We start from the raw sequence: 20,580 nt of genomic DNA, 5'->3' as shown, positions 1-20,580 counted from the left end.
GTAGTGTTCAGTTCTCGTATGGCCCTGGGGTAAAAACTGTTCTTAAGTCTGTTTGTTCGGGATTTGATTGACCTGAAACGTCGACCAGAGGGCAGATGAACAAACAGACGGTGGCCGGGGTGGGATGGATCTTTTATTATTTTGCCTGCTCTACTGAGGCAGCGCAGGCTGAACAGGTGCTCCAGGGAGGGCAGTGAGCAGCCGATGATTTTCTGAGCCGTCGTGATGACCCTCTGAAGGGCCTTCCTGTCCTTGTGTAAACTGTAAAAATGTGAAAAGATTAGGGAGGAAAATGTGGTTAAAGGTTAAATTTGGTTAAAACATCAGCCGGCGTGACATCAATAGTCTATTCTGCTCTCGTCCCCTTACCCGCTCTAATCCCATCTCTGAACACACAGCCCTCCACTCACTTTGCAACAAGACCGACATGCCTATCTAAACAAACCCTCACCAGTGTTCACCTATTATCAGCCATGCGGTGTCCTGCCCCTCCGATGTCTAGGTTTCTTTACCCCCCCCCGCCCCTCTACAATCAGTATGAAGGGTTCTGACCTGAAACGTCACCTATCCATGTTCTCCAGAGGTGCTGCCAGACCCGCTGAGTTACTCCAGCATTTTGTGTCCTTTATGTGGCTAAATGAGTGGTGGGAAAGAAATTGTGTATTTTGGTCCCATCACCTGCATCTGGCTTAGACCAGGCTGTAAACTAGAAAATGTACTTGTAGGACATGTCGGTAGGGTATTTGTTGAAGGACCCAAATAGATCATACAAATTAGGAACAGGAGTAGGCCATCTAGTCCCTCACGTCAGTTCTAATATTTAATAAGAATATGGTTAATCTGTTTATAATCTTGATATTACATTCTAATATATTTATGGTATCCTTTTACCAGATTGTTTATTGAGAATCTATCTATCTCTGCCTTAAATATTAAAAACCTTTTTCTTCGACTCTTTGAGAGAGTTGCAAACTCAATACCACTCTTTGAGAAAAGAATTTGCACCACAACTCATATTTTTAAACTGTGATCCTTAATTCTAGATTTTCCACGTATACTATTCAATACCTCTCAAGGTCTCGTATATTTCAATTGCTCCCTCTTAAATTCAGCAGATACAAGCCCAACATAAGGTATTGAGTCCATCCTTTCCTCATAAGAAAACTTTTCCATTCTAGGAATCAGACTCGGAAATCTCTAATGTATGGGAAAGAACTGCAGATGCTGGTTTAAATCGAAGGTAGACACAAAATGCTGTGGTAACTCAGCAAGACAGGCAGCACCCCTGGAGAAGGAATGGGTGACGTTTCCGGTTGAGACCCTTCTTCAGACCCGAAACATCACCCATTCCTTCTCTCCAGAGATGCTGCCTGTCTCGCTGAGTTACTCCGGGATTTTGTATCTACCTAGGAAACCTAATCTCCTTCCAGGTTAACATCCTTCCTTAAATAAGGAAAGCAATATTACATACAGTATTCCAGATAAGGTAGTAATAATTGTACTGAAATAAATTATCAGACAAAAGAGGGAATAACTACCAGAATTAGTACTTCAGGCACTACTAAAAAGAATTAATAGACTACTAAAATGTTAATTAATAGACTCAGGAGAGAAAAGTAAATGTGATTAAACTATGAGACAGTACAGTATATGGTCCAAATAAATACTATACACCTACAAGCAACTTGGAGGATGTGACATGGTAGCTATGATTAACTGGGCTGTAAGACAGAAGCTGCACACTTGGTTCCCAATAAAACTAATTTGAGGGATGATGGAGGAAATAGCAGAGGGGGGTGGAGCAGTCTTATTGCTTAAGGATTAAACCAAATCAACGAGAATATATAATGGAAGCTAAGCAGGCTTTGCAGACCTTTATGGATATAATTAAGAAATGAGAAAGGATTTATGATTCCAGTGGGGGTGGTAGATAAGGCTTCCACTAAAAGCCATGGCACGACAATGCATTAAAGTAGTAATTAAGAGCAAAAATTAGAGGGATGGTTTAATTGGCTATTTTAAATTCCATATAGTTTGATATAAGCAGAATGATTCAGTCTAAATTTCTAGAATAATTGTCTGTTAGATGCCTTAATGCCAATGAGAGGAAGGTAATTTAAAAATTGAGTAATGGGTCAGATTTAGTAAAGAACATAACTGTACCTGACACATGTTACAGCACTTTGCATCATTGTTCAATACTGCATGAAGGAGAGAAGTATAAAATGCAACAAGAGACCTAGAAAACCAAAGGACATGTTATAGCTAATGCTACCTCTATACCAAGTACTGGTAGATTCCACCCAAGGATCTATAGGCAGTTTGGGGATCACAGTGGAAGATGTATTGGTTTTTTGTGGAGTGCAGTAGTGCCAGACTTGTACCTAGGCTCCAAGATTTACTACAAGGAGGCATTACAGAACCAAGTTGACCCAAGTCATTCAGTATTCTTAAGGCAGAGATTGACAAGTTTTTAATTAATACCGGTGTCAAAGATTACAGGGAGAGGGCAGAAGAATGGGGTTGAGAGGGAAAGATAGATCAGCCATGATTGAATGGCAGAGTAGACTGATGGGTTTAATTCTGTTCCTATGACTTACGAGCCATTTAGGACTGAGCTGAAGGAAAAATTAAGATGTAAATCTTTGGAATTCTATTAGTAAATTGCTGCGAATTACTCAGCCAGTGTATATTCAAACCACAATTTTAAAAACTTTTGGATATTAAAGGAATCACAGGATATAGGAATTAGTCAGTCATACAACACAGAAATGTACCCAAATAGACCAAAGATCCATCACACTAATCTAATTTTCCAGACCTCAGCCTCAGCAAGAGAGTAGATGTAGCAAAGGACCAGTCATGACCTGGCTGGATGACATAACTGGCTGGTGGGGCTGTATTGCTTCGATTTATTAAGTGCGTATGTTGCTATTTGAAAAAATATTCTGCAGTATCTTGCCTATAAAACATATCTATTGAGGCACCTGTGCCAGTCCAGGACCTAGTGTCAGATGCTGCTAGTGTACAGGGCAATTGCTGGTCGGCATGGTCTCAGTGGGCCGAAGAGCCTGTTTCCAATGTGCCTCTAAAGTCTATAAGTTCTCATCTGGTCCTGGAGATTCAACCACCTTAATGCTCAAGAGCACCCAACGCCACCACCTTAATCTCAAACTGTACTTGCATACGAGTATTTTCCACACTGATCTCAGTCCTCCATATCTTTCTTGGTGAAAACAGATGCAAAGTACATGTTTAATACCTCTCTATCCTCTGACTCCAAGCACAAACTCCCTCCTTTATCCTTGAGCAGTCCTACATTCTCTGGTTACCTTCTTATTTTTATAAGTATAAAAAACCATGGGATTTTCTTTAATTTGACTCGCCAAAGCCATTTTGTGGCCCCTTTTGGGGATCGAGATATTTGCAGCACAAGATAAAGCATACATGCAGAATTTAGTCATAATTTAAATTCACAGTCTTTATTGTTATAAACTAGAAAACATTATTAAAATTTAGACAATTTCAATGAGCCATTCGTAGAAAATCTTTTGAGAAAAATGAAAATCAGCCCCCAGTTGCGATTGCCACAAGGCAAGCAGACAGTTTTATGGGGAGGACACAATCACAGCTGAATTTAAAGTCTTTCAGCTTCACAGAACCAGACATTCCAAATATTTCACATCACTTGAATTTTTCACTAACTCAGTATCTTGACTAAGTCAATGCCATTTAAAACATTTATATTAAATTGACTAACAGCAAGAAAAAGTACAGTTTAGATTTAAATAATTCTTCTATGACAAATTAAAAAGAAAAAGTTCTAATTTTACTCTCTGGAATAGATCAGAGTAACTGATATAGTTTAACTATTAGAATATCTCACATCCTCTCTCACACAGGAAAATAAGAGACCAGAAGAAAACAAGGTTCGAAAGAATCAGGGTACTCTACAAGATGCCATTTGAGAAACTATGCAACACAGCAATTAACTTTCTTGGAATGACGAAGTAAAGATTTTAAGAGCATATTTACAGAAGGATGCACCACTTGCTCATTTATTCAACATTTTCAGAGATTGATGTAAATCCAGTAAAGAAGCTGGTGGTACTGTTTGACAGAGTTTTCCTTTTCCTTTTAGCGAATTTGCTGTTCATATCTTCGTTCTCCTTCAGTGGTTTGCGAATCAGCTTCAGCTTTGTTTGCCCAAGATCAGAAATGTCAGTCAGAACCTGAAGAATTAGGAAGTATGATTATCAAATTGTCTTCCCTCCTCTACACCCAAATTATTTTATTGCCGATTCAGTATTTGTATCTCCCAACAATAGGTGGAAAATCTACCTCGACTTATTTCCACCAGAGATTTTACTTTCTCCTATGAAAATATGACATTTTCACTTTGATATCCAGTTTGAAATGATCTCCACATTATGTTGCAGCTGTTTGGCAACAAATGTAATGGGGAAATTAACCAGTTCAGAGCCAGAGTTACACAGCACAGAAATGGGTCTCACAGCCTAACATGTCCCTGCTAATCAAGTTGCTTACCCGAGCTGATCCCATATAATCTAAACTTTCCCTGTCCAGGTAGCTGCCCAAATGTCCTTTAAATGCAATTGTACCAGTCTCTACCAATCTGCAAGGATGTTGCAAGTTATAGGGAAAGAATGGATAAGCTGGGGATTTCCTCCTCTGGAACATAGGAGGGGGATAGGTCTATGTGCCCATCACCCTCTGTAAACTGGCCCCCTTTAATTTTTTTCTCTACTCACCTTAAATCTATGCCTTCTGGCATCAGACTCCCCTATGCTGCGACAAGACTGTGACCACCCACTTATCTATGATTTTCAAAAACCAAAATCACCCCCGATCTCCGACACTCCAGGGAAAATATAAACCCAGTTTATCCAGTCATTCCCTACAGAAGTCCACCAAACCTAGCAACATCCTCATGACTCTTTTCTGAATGTTTACCAGCTTAATGATATCTTTCCTATCAGGCCTATTAAATAATTTGTTTAACACATTTAGAAGCTGGCTGTTGACAGAGCTACATTCCCACAGCATCCCACGATTATCAGGCTGGATTGTTGCTGCTGTGTCATCTTGGAACATACAACATTCATTCAGGAGTAAACCAAGAGACTAAATCTTAAAAGATCTTTTCACTGGTGTTTGGTAGTAGCACTCACATTACATAGAAACTTGGGTCCTCTCTGCACTTCAGTTCTGTTTTTTTTCTTCTTATAAATGTACAATGTACCTTGCATCAGTTTTTCTTTACCCAGAAAATTAATAATATGATGATCACTAAAAATAATGCTCGATGCACATATTTACTTTTCCCGTTACATCTGACAATCCCAGTAAATGAAGAAACACCCTTACTTTATCAGCAGATCCAACACTGAGTGGCTCAAAGAAGCAAGACTCTGATTCAGTGGGGTCATCCAGTTTAAAAGATCCGTCTAATTCATTTTCATTGAATACATCTTGAGTCTATAAAAAGGGGACACATAAGTCAAGGAGATTTGGAAAGCAGAGCAAAAGAGGCAAGACACAGAAGATTGAAGTTAAAACTGCTTCTGTTAGACAAGAGTCATCCACAAGCAGGGTTACAGTCCTGTTAAGTTGTTAACATGCTTAATACGTCATTATGAAGTTTTGCAATGAATTAACAACCACTTCAGATCCAGGATATTATGACGTAAATTTCACTTAATGCTCAAGTGAGTGGTGGCCAATGAGGGGGAGGAATGCTGAGCCGACGAGCTGCTGCTGACTTGGATAAATGCACTCTTTCCTCCCCCCCCCAGAGGTTTGGGGGGTTGAGGGAGGATGGAGTGGGTGAGGAGGGGGGTTGAGGGAAAGGAGTGGGTGAGGGAGGGGGAAGGAGTGGGTGAGGGAGGGGAGGGGAGGAGGGGAAAGTGTGCTGGACCAATGCAGGGGAGGTTTGGGCCCAACGGGTCCACTTGGTCTAGTTTAAATTAAAACTGCTTCAGTTAGACCGGAGTTGGAGTTATCCACAAGCAGGGTTACAGTCCTGTTAAGTTGTTAATATGCTTTACACGTCATTGTGAAGTTTTACAATGATATAAAAACCATTTCTGATCCAGGTAATTATGACGTCCATTTCACTTAATGCTCAAGGATACTCATACATTCGCTTTGTCAGAAGGAACACTACACAGATGAAGCTCTAGTCTTCAAAGCAAGATTTACTCCCAATTCAGGCACATCCACGAGTACAAAATATTGAATAGAACGTTCAATGTGTACCAACATCTCCATCCAGTGATATCGTACATCAAAGCAAAATCTCTGCTGAAAAAGGGGCAAGGGAATGAAATAGAAGAGGCAAGCAAAAAAAACCCAGTGAGCAGCTAGTCACCCTGGAAGGAAAATGTGCAGACTGCAGATTTTAGATTAGATAAGGTTACCACAGCTTGCAGTGAATCTGACCCAATGATCACCACCTCCATTCTGTCAATATGTCTGTATACCTAACAGGCCAACAATGCTAATTCTAAATAATCTCTATTGGATTAAGAGGCCAGAATTTCAAATCACTTTTCATACAAAGATCACATAATATGCAGATCAGAAGTCGACTAAAGTTGTAGGAAATTATTCAAAGACTGCAAATTCAACATTATATTGGCAGTTGGAACATTGCTTTCTACAAAGGAATTCTGCAGTCACTGCAGCTGATGCAGAACTGAAATAGCAGCACTCACTGACAAATACTTCATTTTCTACGCATGGCGTTCTTATGAACTTCCAAAGAGATGGAACTTCACATTATGAAAATAAAGATCCTGTTATTTTCAATAAGGAACCATTTGTGCATTTGGAAACTTAGAAGTATCTTTCATTATTATATTATATACCAATTTAACTGTAAAACGTAAGCCATACTCCATCTACCGAGCTCTTGCCCTCCAATTAATGTTTGAGACGATAATTTTTTTTACCAATGCCTTCGCAATATCAGGGACACATGGGAGCAGAGAGTTTGGGGATAGAGCAAAAGGCAGATATTGATAGATTCTTGATTTAAGGCAGAGATAGAAAGGTTCTTGATTAGTATGGGTGTCAAAGTATTAGTATGGAAAGGCAGGAAAATTGGGTTAGGAGGGAGAGATAGATCATCCACGATTGAATGGTAGAGTAGACGATGGGCCAAATGGCATTCTGCTCCTATCACTTATGACCAAAAGGAGAAGATTCTTACCATATTAAGTCTATTCTGACACTGGCTGGCAACACATTTGCAGTGATCTCCACAATCAGATTTATTCTTCATGCATTTGCATTGCTTGTTGGCACAGCGACCTTTACAGGAACACTGCAAAGGGAAAGAACAATAAGTAAAAGGAATTCACTTCAAATGTCTTGGTAATATTTAATAGAAAGTAGGCGTTGTGCTCTAGCACGAGACTAAATGGTCAGAAGACACAGTGCATTGGTACTAATTAACAACTCATGTATTTGCAAAGTCTGGAGATGCACTTCCACCACTCTGGAGGCACTGTTTTATCCATTCTTTATTGTTATTGACCAGCTCCGTCCAGTAAAGTTACAAAAACAAAAATTTGGTATGTAATTCTTTCTTGTATTTCAAGAAAAGCCCGGCCATAGTATTTTAAGATAAGACCATTTTAAAATCATATGTATCGATTTTTGGGCACTGAAACATCAAGGTGACACAAACAACACTTTGGAAAATTAACTGCACTAGACATACCCCTAAATTTGCTTTCTTATTTCCTTTGACCTTTTGGGGAATCCAATCATTGTCAACGCTAGCAGAGTCTGAGTCAGAGTCAGAGTTAGATAATAGTTCTTCCAGGGTTATACGTGGAGTCATCATGCGTGGCTTTGCACATGTCTTCCTCTTGTTTATAGGCTGCAAAATGAAACACATGCATTAATAGAGCAACAAATTGGTAGACATTCAATTCAGTTGCTTAGCTGGAAAGAGCCAACCAGTGTTTCAGGCCTGATACCCTTGTCACCATTTAATATCTTTATCTCCCTCACCCGAACAAAAATATGTCTTTGTAATATCAGAACAAATTCTCAGTTTACGCGCAGTGAAGTGGTTGCCAAATATCCTCAATCGATCAACAGCAGTAAAAGTTGATCAAAGCTCCCAGATTTAATTGTATTTGAATTCTACACATGCCAGAGGGGGATTTGAACGAGTCCCCTTGTTGTTAGTTTAGTGCCCTAGATTTTTAACAATTACTCCATTACTGTAACATTTGCAAGAATTCCTCAAAGTACTTTTATTTCCACATGGGAGATCTTTTGGATTTGTGTTGGGTAGGTTATTTGATATCTCGCTTTCCTGGACGAGTCACTTTGTATCATCAAAAATTTGTTTCTTAATGAATTACAACTTCTAATTCAATTTGACATCCTGTTATTTCAACTCAGCACATTACTCAAATTCAATCATTTTTCTTATTACACCCACAGCTTATTGCATAAAGGAGAAATGAGAACAACACTATTCTTACCTTGGGAGGAACATGCTCAAATTGGGTTCTTGGTATTTCCATTATGCCATTGCCAACCATGCTTCCAGTTGTATACTGAATGAGGTTCAGTTTCTGCAAAAAGATGTGGAAAATTCATTTGAGTATTAAATGTAAATTAGAGGACAATATAGAATCAAAGTTAGGTGATTATATTTCAAGTCGGTACATTAGATTTTAAAAAAAATGTCTGGTGTCCTAAAATAGTACATTACTTTGATTAGTATATACCCGGCCCGCCACGAGATTTATCCGGCCCTTAGCAAGCACGTTCTGTGCTGTGGGTTCTGTGGTAGCGTAGGAACTTTTTTTTAGCAACCTATATGAATGGTGGTTTAATGCCACGTGTGCACTACACAGTAGAATTATTTTAGCACACATCACGCGTGTACGAGTCACCACCATATTTTGGCGTTGTTTACAAAAAGTCCAAAGTCGGGTCCGGCTCCCGAACCAGGTGAGCCCCAGGCTGCTACAGGGCCTCCTCCGTCGTCCTCGACTGGCTCGGCCCGTCGATCGACATCCCTCTCCTCGCCCGACCGACCGCCTCCATGTCCCGGGGGAAACGCCTTCTACAGCCGACCTTGCAGGCGCTAGAGGCGTTATCCATCTCCTACTGGCCCACTCATCGTGTCCGTCGTTGCCAGCGGCTCCCACCTCCTCGGTTCTCCGGTCTTCAGGGCCGATCTCGGCAGTTTCCGAACTTACATGTCAGGCAGGCTATCAAGTTGAGGGCTTGTATGCAGCTGCTGACTTAATCATTTTAAATTTTAATGAGTACTTAGCAGAGTGCCCACCAGTGAGACACTGCGACGGTGACACACGTGGTCACTCTGCTATTATATATTCACAAAATGCTGGAGTAACTCAGCAGGTCAGGCAGCATCTCAGGACAGAAGGAATGGGTGACGTTTCGGGTCGAGACCCTTCTTCAGACTGAAGAAGGGTCTCGACCCGAAACGTCGCCCATTCCTTCTCTCCTGAGATGCTGCCTGACCTGCTGAGTTACTCCAGCATTTTGTGAATAAATACCGTTGATTTGTACCAGCATCTGCAGTTATTTTCTTATACTGCCATTATATATGATATTTCTATACTGTGCCTATCCACTGGTGGTCACTGTATTTTTTCTGTTTTATAAATAATTGTATACCTACGGTGTATATATTCCAATACTACAAGCTCTTTTAAAAAATTGAATATTATTTATTTGTTGCCACATAAACCTCATTAAATTTATAAAACTGGCTTTTCTTTATTTTTTCCTACGGCCCACAAAAATGTACCAAATATATAATGTGCCCTCATGCTGAAAAGTTTGGAGTCCCCTGGTATACACAATAGCCATATTTCACCACTCCATATTCTCTGCATTGCACCATTGTCACACCTTATCTACCATGTTCATTGTACCGCACTTGACTTCTGCAAGGCTCCCACATGGAAGCATGACCCATTTCTTCACCTCTTGCCACAGGTTAGCAAATTAACAATGTACAGAAGGAATTTTCAGAACAGTAATAAGAGGCAATCCAAACAGAAAGGATCTAACATTGGAACAGGAAGTTAGAACTTAGATGTTCATATCTTTTGTAAGCAGAAGACCTTACTATTTAATGATAAAACAGCAAAGGGGAGCACAGAAAGTCAGTTAAAATCTGCAAACCAAGGACAGGCATTAGATAAAGACATTCTTAGTGGTAGAGATACAAAGTGGACATATTCATACTTCTGAATTGAGTGAAAGTTTACAAACTGATTTTTTTGTTTTGCAGGATTCCATGGCACGTGGCCAATAAAAAAGCTGGCCGTCTAAGAATTCCCCACAGCTGATCACAACTCGAGACTGCAGGATTTTGCAGTCTCTTGAGTTGTGATCAGCTGTGGGGAATTCTTAGGATGTCAACACAGCCTAGAAATTGTCAAAAATTTCAAACTGCCAAAGAATTATCTTAATCTTAGTTGTCCAACTATTCCATACCATTCTTGACCATCATGTACATACTTGCTTATACAATTCATTCTCTTCAATTAGCTGTTGATTCCGTTCACATAACTCTTTCATCTTCTTTATCTCTTCATCCTATCAGATTGAGAAAGTTTAACACGATAAAACACGTCTATTATATCTACCATATTTCCTGCACACCATTGTTTTAACTCTGCCCAAACATTTGGTTGGAGTTGTCAAAGTGCAATTGATCAGCGAGTGAAGTTGGGATGGTTGAAGATATTGATCAAGATAAATGGAGCATGCATTCAATTAAAAAAAGCTGCATATATTGGAAATTTGAAGTAAAAGTAACAAGTGATAGACACTCAGCAGGTTAGGCAGTTCTGATGAAGGGACTTCAATCTAGAACCTAGAGATATTGCTTGACCCACTGTGTGCATGCACAGCATTTTGTATGTATTCAACACAACCTGAATGGGGTTGGAGGGAAGTGTGGGTGCATACGGAAGAGGCAGAATTATCAGTAGAAAATACAGAGTATTGCTGGGATTTTTAATTGGATTCAAGTACCTTGATCAGATTTTAAAAAGTGAAGCACGATATACATCAGATTCCAAAAAGCTACAAAAAGATAATGGTGAAAAAAAGCTTACTTGGAATTTAAGTCTTTCCAGAAGTTGTAACTCTTGATCACGAGGGGAAACTGTTGACTGATTGGAGTTTTGAGGTAACTGGCTAAGCAAATAAAAGACCTGAAAAGTAAAGGGTTCAAGCAGATCACAATGGCAGTTTAAAATAGTCATTTATTGTAAATCATTGGAAACATTCATTGTCATGTAGATAATTGGCTCTGACTATCCAAATATAGTCATTTGAATTATAATCCTGGTTATGTGTGACAAGTTTTCTTCCCCTCCTTCTTATCTTGCTGTAGATTTTTTCATTAAAGAACAGATAACAGGAAAAGTTAAGTAGAAGAACACACACAAATCTACCTCTTTAAATGCCTCCAATTATCTAGCAGTCACAACCTACATCTGCTTCACCTACATGTTAACTTTTTTCTATTTCATGTATATGTACCCCTAGACAACCACTGCATTCCACTCATTTGCAGTCTCTATATTTTAGATAATAATCTGCATTTTGAATTCTACTGAAGTGCATGACCTTGGCTTTCCCCGCAATAAATTAAATTTGCCACGTTTTTGCAACCTTATTCACCCTACATCCTGTTGCTGAATCCAAGTACCATCACAGCTTTCTCAGGGTTTTTGGTGTCATCAGCAAACATGGAATCTCACTCTCTGCACCCTCCTGGTCATCAATGTAGACAGCAAATAATTGAGGGCTAATGGCTAAACAGAGAATTCCACTGGCTACCATTTCCCAGTCTGGAAAAAAGACCCATTCATTCCGACCTTCTTTCGAATTATGACTCTTCAATCCACATTAATTTCAGTCTGATGAGCTCTTATTTTGTGCACGAGCCTTGTGATGATCGATTCCAGAATCTTCCCAACAAGAGATATTAAACCAACTGGCCACTTATTTCTCAACTTATCTCCCTTCTTTGCTAAATCTAACTTGTAGATTTCCAATATTTTCAGCATCCTCCTGTGAATTCAACAAGTTTTGAAAAACGGTCAAGCATTGACTCTGCCTCTGCTGCCATTTCCTTTAAACCCATTGGACACAGGCCGTCAGATCTTGGCAATTCAGCTGCATTTAGTCCCACTAGTTTTTGAGAATATTTGTAACAATCCACTTCAGAAACCGAGCCACCTATTGTTCTTGGGAAACTAGCTTTTAAGAAATCATTTGTAGAGCAAAGATACCCCAGAATAAACTCTAAATATTTATCTTGGAATGGCCAATTAAGAATCTGAAAAGTACTGATTTGTTAGCCAATATGACACAATATTCTACAATAGTACAATAGGAAGCAGTAGCTGACATAAGCAGAGCCAGTTTGTCCAACTATTGTGTTTTGAGAGATGTAGCCATGCGGCATGGAAACACTCTTTGGCACAATATACCTTCTCTTGATGTCGCTGTTCTTCTTCCAGCAGCTGTTGCTGATGTTCCGTCTCCATCTCAGTTATGCGGTTTTGTTCTTCGATTAAATTCTTCTGTAACTCTGCACTATCAACTTTAGTCTGGTTTAGTGCACTCGTCGTTTGGCTGAGTGATACTTTAGAGGACACCAACTTAAAAATAAGAGAAATAAACATGTTTTTTGGCTGGAGGACAAAGAATCACAAAAAAAAACGTGCATTTTGTGCAATTTTTCCCCCATGACTAAACATAACAGATTGGTTGATTATTAGGTTGACCACAATAGACCATGGAACAGCAATAAGGTAATTTTATTACCACTCTATCTCACCTCAAGACATCATGGCAATGAAATTCAGCTCATTTTTTTCCAGCATATTGTTACAACCTTGCATTTTAAAAGGCCAAGAGTATGAGGTACCACATACCTCATTAATATCAAGGCCATGCACATCACGAGCCAGCAGACAAAAATAGACATTTGGACAGGTAAATGGATTGGAAAGATTTAGAGGGATATGGGCCAAATGCAGGCAGGACTACCGTAAATGGGCATCTTGGTCGGCGTGGATAAGTTGGGCCGAAGGGCCTGTTTCCATGTTGTATGGCTATGACTAAAAAAAAACTAATGCTCGTAGCAGCCCAGTTAAGTCAGACACTGTGGAAGGTTAGCAACAGGCAATGAGGAGGCTGGAGAATACAGTGAATGCGGAGGGAACCATATCAACACAATCTGTTTGAGACTTTAAGGAACAGTTCTGATACAATTGTCAGCATTTCAATCTTGCAGATGGAAACTCAAACAAATGCAAGTTTACATTTTCAAATGAAAGCCCCATCCACATCAGGTTTGGGTGCTGACTGTACATTTTTTTTTAAACTGCTTTTCTGATGCAGTGGTTATTACACATTCAGCCAATAATGCACAATAGCTCAATAGCAACTGAACAGTGGGTTCCGCTTGACCACATTTATAGGTTCTCACCTCTTTCATGAGCCACTTTAATCCACACTTTGCTTCTACAATGGTGGCAATTGCATTCCATCGATGATTCAGCCTTTCTCCATTGTCTGCATCCATCAACTTTTGTTGGAGATCAGCAATTTGAGCACTCCTGAAATAAAAGACAAACAAAAGTTAACCTGTGTTGTCAGACCAAGCAAGCAAGCCAAAGTTCTTAATAATTGATTATTATCTCCACCGGGTGGCACCACGATGGCAAGCTCACCCATAGTCCGTCTATCGCTTGTCCTTTTTTGGTTATTTTTGGTGAGTTTTAAAAGTCCGTGTTAATGTTCTCTGGTTTGTTTTATGTGGGGGGTGGGGGAAACTTTTTTCCAATCTTTCACCTTGCTTGAGATGCAATTCTTTTCCGGATCGTATCTCTGGTCGCTCTGCGGCCTAACATCATGGAGCTGGAGGCCTTGCCCGGGACTGATTTTGATCCCCCGGGGGCGTGAACTTACCATCTGAGCGTGCGATTTCTTGCCTGGATCGACGTTCCAACCGCAGCCTGCGGACTTTAACATCTAGGAGCTCGCAGTCTCGGGTTGAGACCGAAGTCGGGAGCTCCAAGCTACATGAAGTTCGACAAGCCCTGACCCGGGATAGATCGCCCGATGCAGGGGAGCCGAGATTCCCTCTTTCCCACCCCCCCACCAACCCCCCCCACCCACACGATGCAGGATCTTCAACACCCTGACGAGGAAGGCCCACGGCTGGCTACGGAAGTCAAGATTGTCCCGTAAACAGAAGGTTAGAGGCTCCCAACCGCTGGAGGACAAAGAAGGGAGAGATTGAACTTTTTTCTGCCTTCCATCACAGTGAAGAATGCGGAGGAGTCACTCTGGTGGATGTTCATGTTAAAATGTATTTTGTGTATCCTGTTGCTTTTTATTGTTATGACTGTATGGCAAATGAAATTCCTCGTATGTTGCAAAACATACTTGCCTAATAAAGTATGATTGTGATTGTGTGATTTGGTTTGTTATAGCACACACCAATAAGCCTCCACCAGATCCATTAGTGGACTTCATGTGCTCAGAGTAAGAGGGAAATAAGCCTGATGGAAATCCTCCGAGATCTGCTGTAGATGAGTCTATGCTGTCCTCATAGATTGTAAGAAAATGTAATAAGAAATTCCTAGTCTGCCACGGTGGGGGGCAGGCAAAAAAAAAACCAGAACTTAAACTCGGTCAAAAGTATGAGAAGCAAAATTCATTTCAGTGAAGACAAGGATCATCAATCAACATAACATTTACAAGTGATAAAATGTAAACAAAATCAACACTATTCTTAGAATTATTGGTGATCACACCAACTATTGTGCTCATCGGAGCATTCACTGCAGCCAGGTTATGAACTCAGTCGGTGTACTGAGTGATTACAATTGTTCACATTTAGTGATTACATTTGTTCACTGAGTCCATTTAGATTTAGAGATACAGCTCAGAAACAGGCCCTTCGGCCCACAGTGTCCGCGCCGCCCAGCGATCCCCGCACATTAACACTATCCTACTAGGGGACAAATTTTTTTACATTTGCCCAGCCCATTAACCTACAAACCTGTACGTCTTTGGAGTCATTTAGAAAATGTTCTGCCAAACTTTCTCTTCAGCACAAAACTCCTTTGAACAATTTACTTCTTAGCAAAAGATGGTACCAAATGATAGAAATTTCACGTAACATAATCTGGCAAAGAAATGCCTTTTAACAAAATAGTTGCTTAATTATTTATGAAGGAATGTAAACCTGAACAGCAAGGGGTTTGGGCAGGCAACAGGACAGAGTTGGGAGAAGGACTTTTAAATATTAAGAATTTTTAAACAAATAGAAAATTGGAAAATACAGAATTTAAGGGTTGTAACCCTTAAGGGTTGTCCTCCATCTCATAATTTAAAAAACGGACATGTCAGATTACAATAAACAAGCACAAATCTTTACGCCAAGATTGAGTAAATCTCACTACTAAAGATGAAAATTTAATGCTCTACTGTATTCCAGTTATCATACTAAAAATTCCTACAAATCTAAAACAAGAAAACACAGTTGAAGTCGGGCAGTGGAATAATGTAATGAACAGTTCTAGCACAAGTTTTAATATATTTCTACCAATTACAGTACCTGAGTTCCACTTCTGTTTCCACGTTTTCAAGCTGCTTGTTTAAAGATGGATCTTGTTCTGTGTTTTTCATTAACTCAGTCAATGTAAAGGTTCGTCTCTGCATTAAAAAAGTACATTGAAACTGGGGAAACCTGGGAGTGAAAATTACTTAAAGGAAAACATGCCAATTATTTAGGATAGGCATTCCAAACGGAAAAAATCGTATGGGAATAATGTTGAAATACAATTGAACAGAATCCATTTTCAACATACTAAAATCATAAATACTAAAAAATGGTTAGATTCACAAGACTTAGAGAACCTTGTGCTTTTGTTTACATTTTTTACTCAACGGGAATTTAATCATGCATTGACGAAAAATAAAATTTAAAGATTTATAGCACTAATATTTATATAATTAACCTACAACAGTAATTCTCATTTCCATGTGGATTAGATTTAAGAATCAGCAGAGAAATTATATTCCAAATAAACTTATTACATGGCAATCTTAAACACCTTGAAGATTTGTCACACTGTTCAAATTTGGCTAACTCATATCTCAAGAAAAGAGTTTTTTTTATATCAAAATGAAAACTGGACAATTTTTCATGCTCCTTTGGCTTAGTGACCTGTACCTACCCGTAGTTTTGGTGGCGGTAGGTGGGCCTCTTTCTTCTCTTTGAGAAAGACAAGCTCCTGCGCCAACACTTTCCTATCATCCAGCAGAGAGTTCAGGTGATGACGAGCCTCTTCTATACTTACAAGTACTTCCAGTTCATTGACCAGCCAATTCTACAAAGCAGACAAAATTATTTTTTAAATTACATTTTTTATGCACAAGGTATGTTCTGTGAGGCCATGTGGATGCAGTGTACTGATCAGCAAACTCAGTGGTATCTTATAAAATAATAGCAGAAATGTTTGAGAGCTACAATATGATAAACTGTAATATTTTGGAAATGAGTTACTTCAATATAAAACCTGGATCATTAAATCCTAATTAAAAAGTTCCAAAAAACACATTGCTGGTGGAACTCGGGACAGGCAGCATTTGTGGAGGAATATGGACAGCCGGCATTTTCAGTCAAGAGTCTTCATCTGGTCCAGATGATGGGTCTCAAACCAAAACAGCTTTTGTCCATTTTCCTCCATGATGCTAAGTCACTCCAAACTCAAGGATCTACAGTATTATGTATGAAAATATTCAAAGGCGCGAGACACATGCTAACTGTGGTAGTTTGAGAAGCTGCAGTAGAAGGTTAGGACAGTGGATAAGTAATCATTAACATTTTAAACAATTATTGCAGAATCAACGACAATATATAGTAGCCTCTTATGAGCCGAAAGCTAACAGAAAATTAGTTCACTCAAGGCAAGCCAATAGAAGATATGCAGACAGATATGCAAATAAAGGTTCAGAGGCCGATGGGTCAAACAGGACCTACTTGGTCAACATGGACAATGTGCGTCAAAACACCTGTTCTATAACTCTACGTTCGTGGTAGCATTAAAAGGCTTGCCTTTTAGAAGGTGGAAAGAGTTTTGGGAAACAGCATGTAATTTAATTGATAGTCAATCTCCAGTTTTTTATGAATGCAGTATGCGCAAGGGTACTCCAATTAACTTGCTGCATGGTATATAGTCCACTAATGTATATGTTTTACATGCAAAACAAAATCAGTGGTCAGGTGCATTGTGGTTGCAGTGTATCTAAACTGTTTGACATTAGCTGGAAACGATATTGTCGGCCATCTGCAATAAACGAGGTACAGGTAGTTCCGCATATAATGCAATTGATTAGGAAATGCCATTAGTATTACCCTAGTACCATTGGTTATAGCCCAATCACAAAAACCTGCTTAAATCTGTGTTGTCAAGACATCATGTTCTGCTATAATGTGATTTATAATAACACAAGGTATCTTAGGAATGCAACTATTATGATTTTAACTACACAGCAATTGCACCTTAATTCTTGCAGCAGTCCCTTCCATTCCACGGTTCAATTCTTTGCGTTTTTCAGTTGAGTCTTTTTGTTTCAGTAATGCATCTCGCAATCGTTTGTTTGCAGCAGCAGCCTGGGTAGACGTGTAAAATCATAAAGCTATTGCCATGAAAGCTTGATCTCCAAATATTGTTTACAGAAAACTTTCCAAAGAGCAGATAAGTTGGTAACGAAAGAACAGCTTTCAAATTGTCAAGTGTCCCCTTACTCTTGTACTACCAAATTATGAATATGGCAGATCATATTCTACAGGACCTTTACTAAATAGTGGAACAAAGTCCCCAATTAGGATGCTAAGAACATAGTAGTGCATGGGGAAATATATATCAGATTCCTACTCAGCTCCCACTCACCCAATGGCAAGTACATAAGGCAAGGTGAGAATCATAATTTGAGAGATTTTTGCTTGCTCCCTCTGACACCACAACCCTCTTATTGTTTTGGGGGTGGAGAGGCAGCAATTCAGAAGGTAGTCATCATTAGAAACTCGCTGCACATCGTAATGTTGCTTCTGGCTCGAGAACTGAAGACAGACAGCTTAACAAAACGCGAGGACCAAAGTGCGCGAACATCTTTAATTTGAAAATCAGATCTGAAAGCAAACAATCTGCCATTTTGTGTCAATAGCAGCTTGTCTGCAGATAAATATACTTATAATGTTTTAATTATGTATACTTTAATTTCAGTCTCAAGTAGATTCTGAGGTTATGGTCTATCTCGTGGAGCAGAAATCAATTTCTCGTTCACAGGAGACAACTAGGGAGAAGGGATCCAAATTGTTCTTTAGGGCCCAAAGAAGCTGCCCATACTCACTTCCTCAGTTTTGCGCCTTAAAATATTTGCTTGCTGTTTGTAGTTGCGTTCTAGTTTCAACAACTCATACTGTCTTTTTCGATCCTGTAAGAAAAATTATTTAATTAGTTTGAACACTGCTTTACCTTTCCTACCTCCGAAGCCAATCCCCAACGATCCCAAATGAATATGGCAGATAGGTTTCACATTAGATGCAGAGGCCACTGAATTGTAATGATCATTTTATGCCGCAACTTTTATCATTGCACAGTACAAAGTGAATGAGTAAATTGCTTCTTAAAAATGGCTCAAAGCAAGTGTTCAGCATTTAACATTCTTGGATTCTGCAACAACTATTTCTCCTGCAGCCACATAAACTCAAACTCATTGATCATGAAAAGAGGGCAGTTGCATGTTAAAACAAACATATACTATCTATAGGATAGCAATAATTCTTGAAGAGTTTTAAAACAAGATTATAGGAAAATGGAGGTAAAAAATATATATACATGTCCCTATAATGTTAGATGTGCTAGAGTTTCCATCTTCAACTTTCCATAACAAACAAGCATTATAACAAACATAATGGCAAAGTGCAACTTGAAAGGTCGCATTTCAATTTACTTAACTTTAAATCCCCAATTTAAGCCATCAAAAAATATTACCTTCTCCTTTAGCTGAAGAACTTCCTTGTCCTTTTCTGCTTTCCATCTTCGGGACTTCTCACCTTCCCCTTTCATATGTCGCATCAGTTGCACTCGCTGACACTTCAATGCCTGAAAGAGAAAAAGACCAGTGCACCTTTAATATTTCAGGTCATCCATGGAAAAAGAAAATTGACAGCCATCAAGGCAAAGAAGAGCTGGGATAATCTTGATTTAGAATGGTTGATAATTTAAAACTCAGCCAAACTATATTCCCCCACTATAAAAATGCAGAAAGTTTACTGAAAGCCTAGAGTAAAGTAATCTATCCCATGCTTACACTGTTGAAGAATTGCAGCTAGAGGCATGGGAAATGGGTTGGATACATGTTTATTGTTTGGCACCCACCTCCCAAGGCCACATTTCTCATGCTACCTTTAAGCTCACCAGTTTCACATGAAATCTTAAGCAATTTGTAACATCTAGGAGTTAAAAGTCCGCCAGTCTGGCACCAAAGTCCCAGAATTTTGCTAAATGGAAAGAAACTACACCCGAGACCAAAATGTTGATTATACTCTTGAAACTGATTTAAATGACAGTCATCACTTCTGGTGGGAATACAAAATGAAACAACCAAAATCTGATTAATGTATTCCTTAAACAAGTTTCTTTTAAAAAAAAGGACTAAGATTACAGAACAATTAAGTTTTGCTGAGGCAGAAACCCCATTGAGGGTGGGAGGCAAGAACTCAATGGTTAAACTGGTAGCACATAAACATAACAGCAGAAATTCTCATGATTTAAAAAATTCAATTTCAAAGCTTTGGTTTTGATACCTTACCAAAGATAGACTTTTTTACCTGGATTTCTTGGTTCAGTTTATTAACAGTGCCTTCTGCCTTCTCCTTAATTTTCAGGATTTTTGTCTGCTCCATCAGCTTCTTTTTAAGGTTTGTCATTTCAGCTTCCAACTCCTGAAGGCGTTTCCTTCGACGTTCACTGACCCTGAAAACAGAAATAAATCCATAAGGCGAGCATGGAATCATAGTTAGGCCATACTTGGCAAGGATGGCAGATTTTCTCCCCGAGAAGGACATAAAGTGAACTAGATGGATTTTTAGTAGTTATCTTTACTAAGAGTAATTATTGTGGTTTCTATATTCCAGATTATTAAAAGTTCAATTCCTCAGTTGCCATGGTGGCAATGGATTAAGCTCACTGGATTACTGATCTGGTAACCACAGCCACACTTCCATTGGAAATTTCAATCCCCTAAGTAAACACATTTCTAGTGAAAAGCTATCAACCCGACAGGTTAATACTATTTCACTACAGACCGCCTGCCCTATCAAGTATCTTCAGAATTTTGTAGAACCAAAGAATAAAACCGTAAAACAATTTCCCAACATTAACATCCAGCATACCTTATACCTTGCTTGCTCCTTGGGATAGCAATTCCTCCATACTCAATGGAGCA

At 39.2% G+C, this 20,580-nt stretch overlaps 1 protein-coding gene across 1 annotated transcript in view; it reads right to left on the bottom strand.

Annotated features, from left to right (window-relative positions):
- Nucleotides 1-3,484: 3,484 nt before the first annotated feature.
- Nucleotides 3,485-20,580, bottom strand: part of LOC144600412 (chromosome-associated kinesin KIF4-like) — a 40,672-nt gene continuing 23,576 nt past the window's right edge. Inside the window, exons 17-31 of the mRNA XM_078412005.1 lie at nt 19,964-20,108; nt 19,125-19,235; nt 18,481-18,564; nt 17,630-17,740; nt 16,302-16,454; nt 15,680-15,777; nt 13,541-13,670; nt 12,537-12,707; nt 11,151-11,249; nt 10,549-10,626; nt 8,526-8,618; nt 7,748-7,909; nt 7,235-7,348; nt 5,389-5,499; nt 3,485-4,232 (exon numbers count right to left, since the gene is read on the bottom strand). Coding sequence (XP_078268131.1) covers nt 4,059-4,232; nt 5,389-5,499; nt 7,235-7,348; nt 7,748-7,909; nt 8,526-8,618; nt 10,549-10,626; nt 11,151-11,249; nt 12,537-12,707; nt 13,541-13,670; nt 15,680-15,777; nt 16,302-16,454; nt 17,630-17,740; nt 18,481-18,564; nt 19,125-19,235; nt 19,964-20,108 — 1,834 coding nt within the window. The 3' untranslated portion in view covers nt 3,485-4,058. The remainder of the gene's footprint in view (nt 4,233-5,388; nt 5,500-7,234; nt 7,349-7,747; nt 7,910-8,525; nt 8,619-10,548; nt 10,627-11,150; nt 11,250-12,536; nt 12,708-13,540; nt 13,671-15,679; nt 15,778-16,301; nt 16,455-17,629; nt 17,741-18,480; nt 18,565-19,124; nt 19,236-19,963; nt 20,109-20,580) is intronic.

Source organism: Rhinoraja longicauda, chromosome 15, assembly GCF_053455715.1.
Source record: "Rhinoraja longicauda isolate Sanriku21f chromosome 15, sRhiLon1.1, whole genome shotgun sequence".
Lineage (NCBI taxonomy): Eukaryota > Metazoa > Chordata > Chondrichthyes > Rajiformes > Arhynchobatidae > Rhinoraja > Rhinoraja longicauda.
The sequence above is the reverse complement of the archived record's forward strand: the minus strand, read 5'-3'. Positions and strand labels throughout refer to the sequence as shown.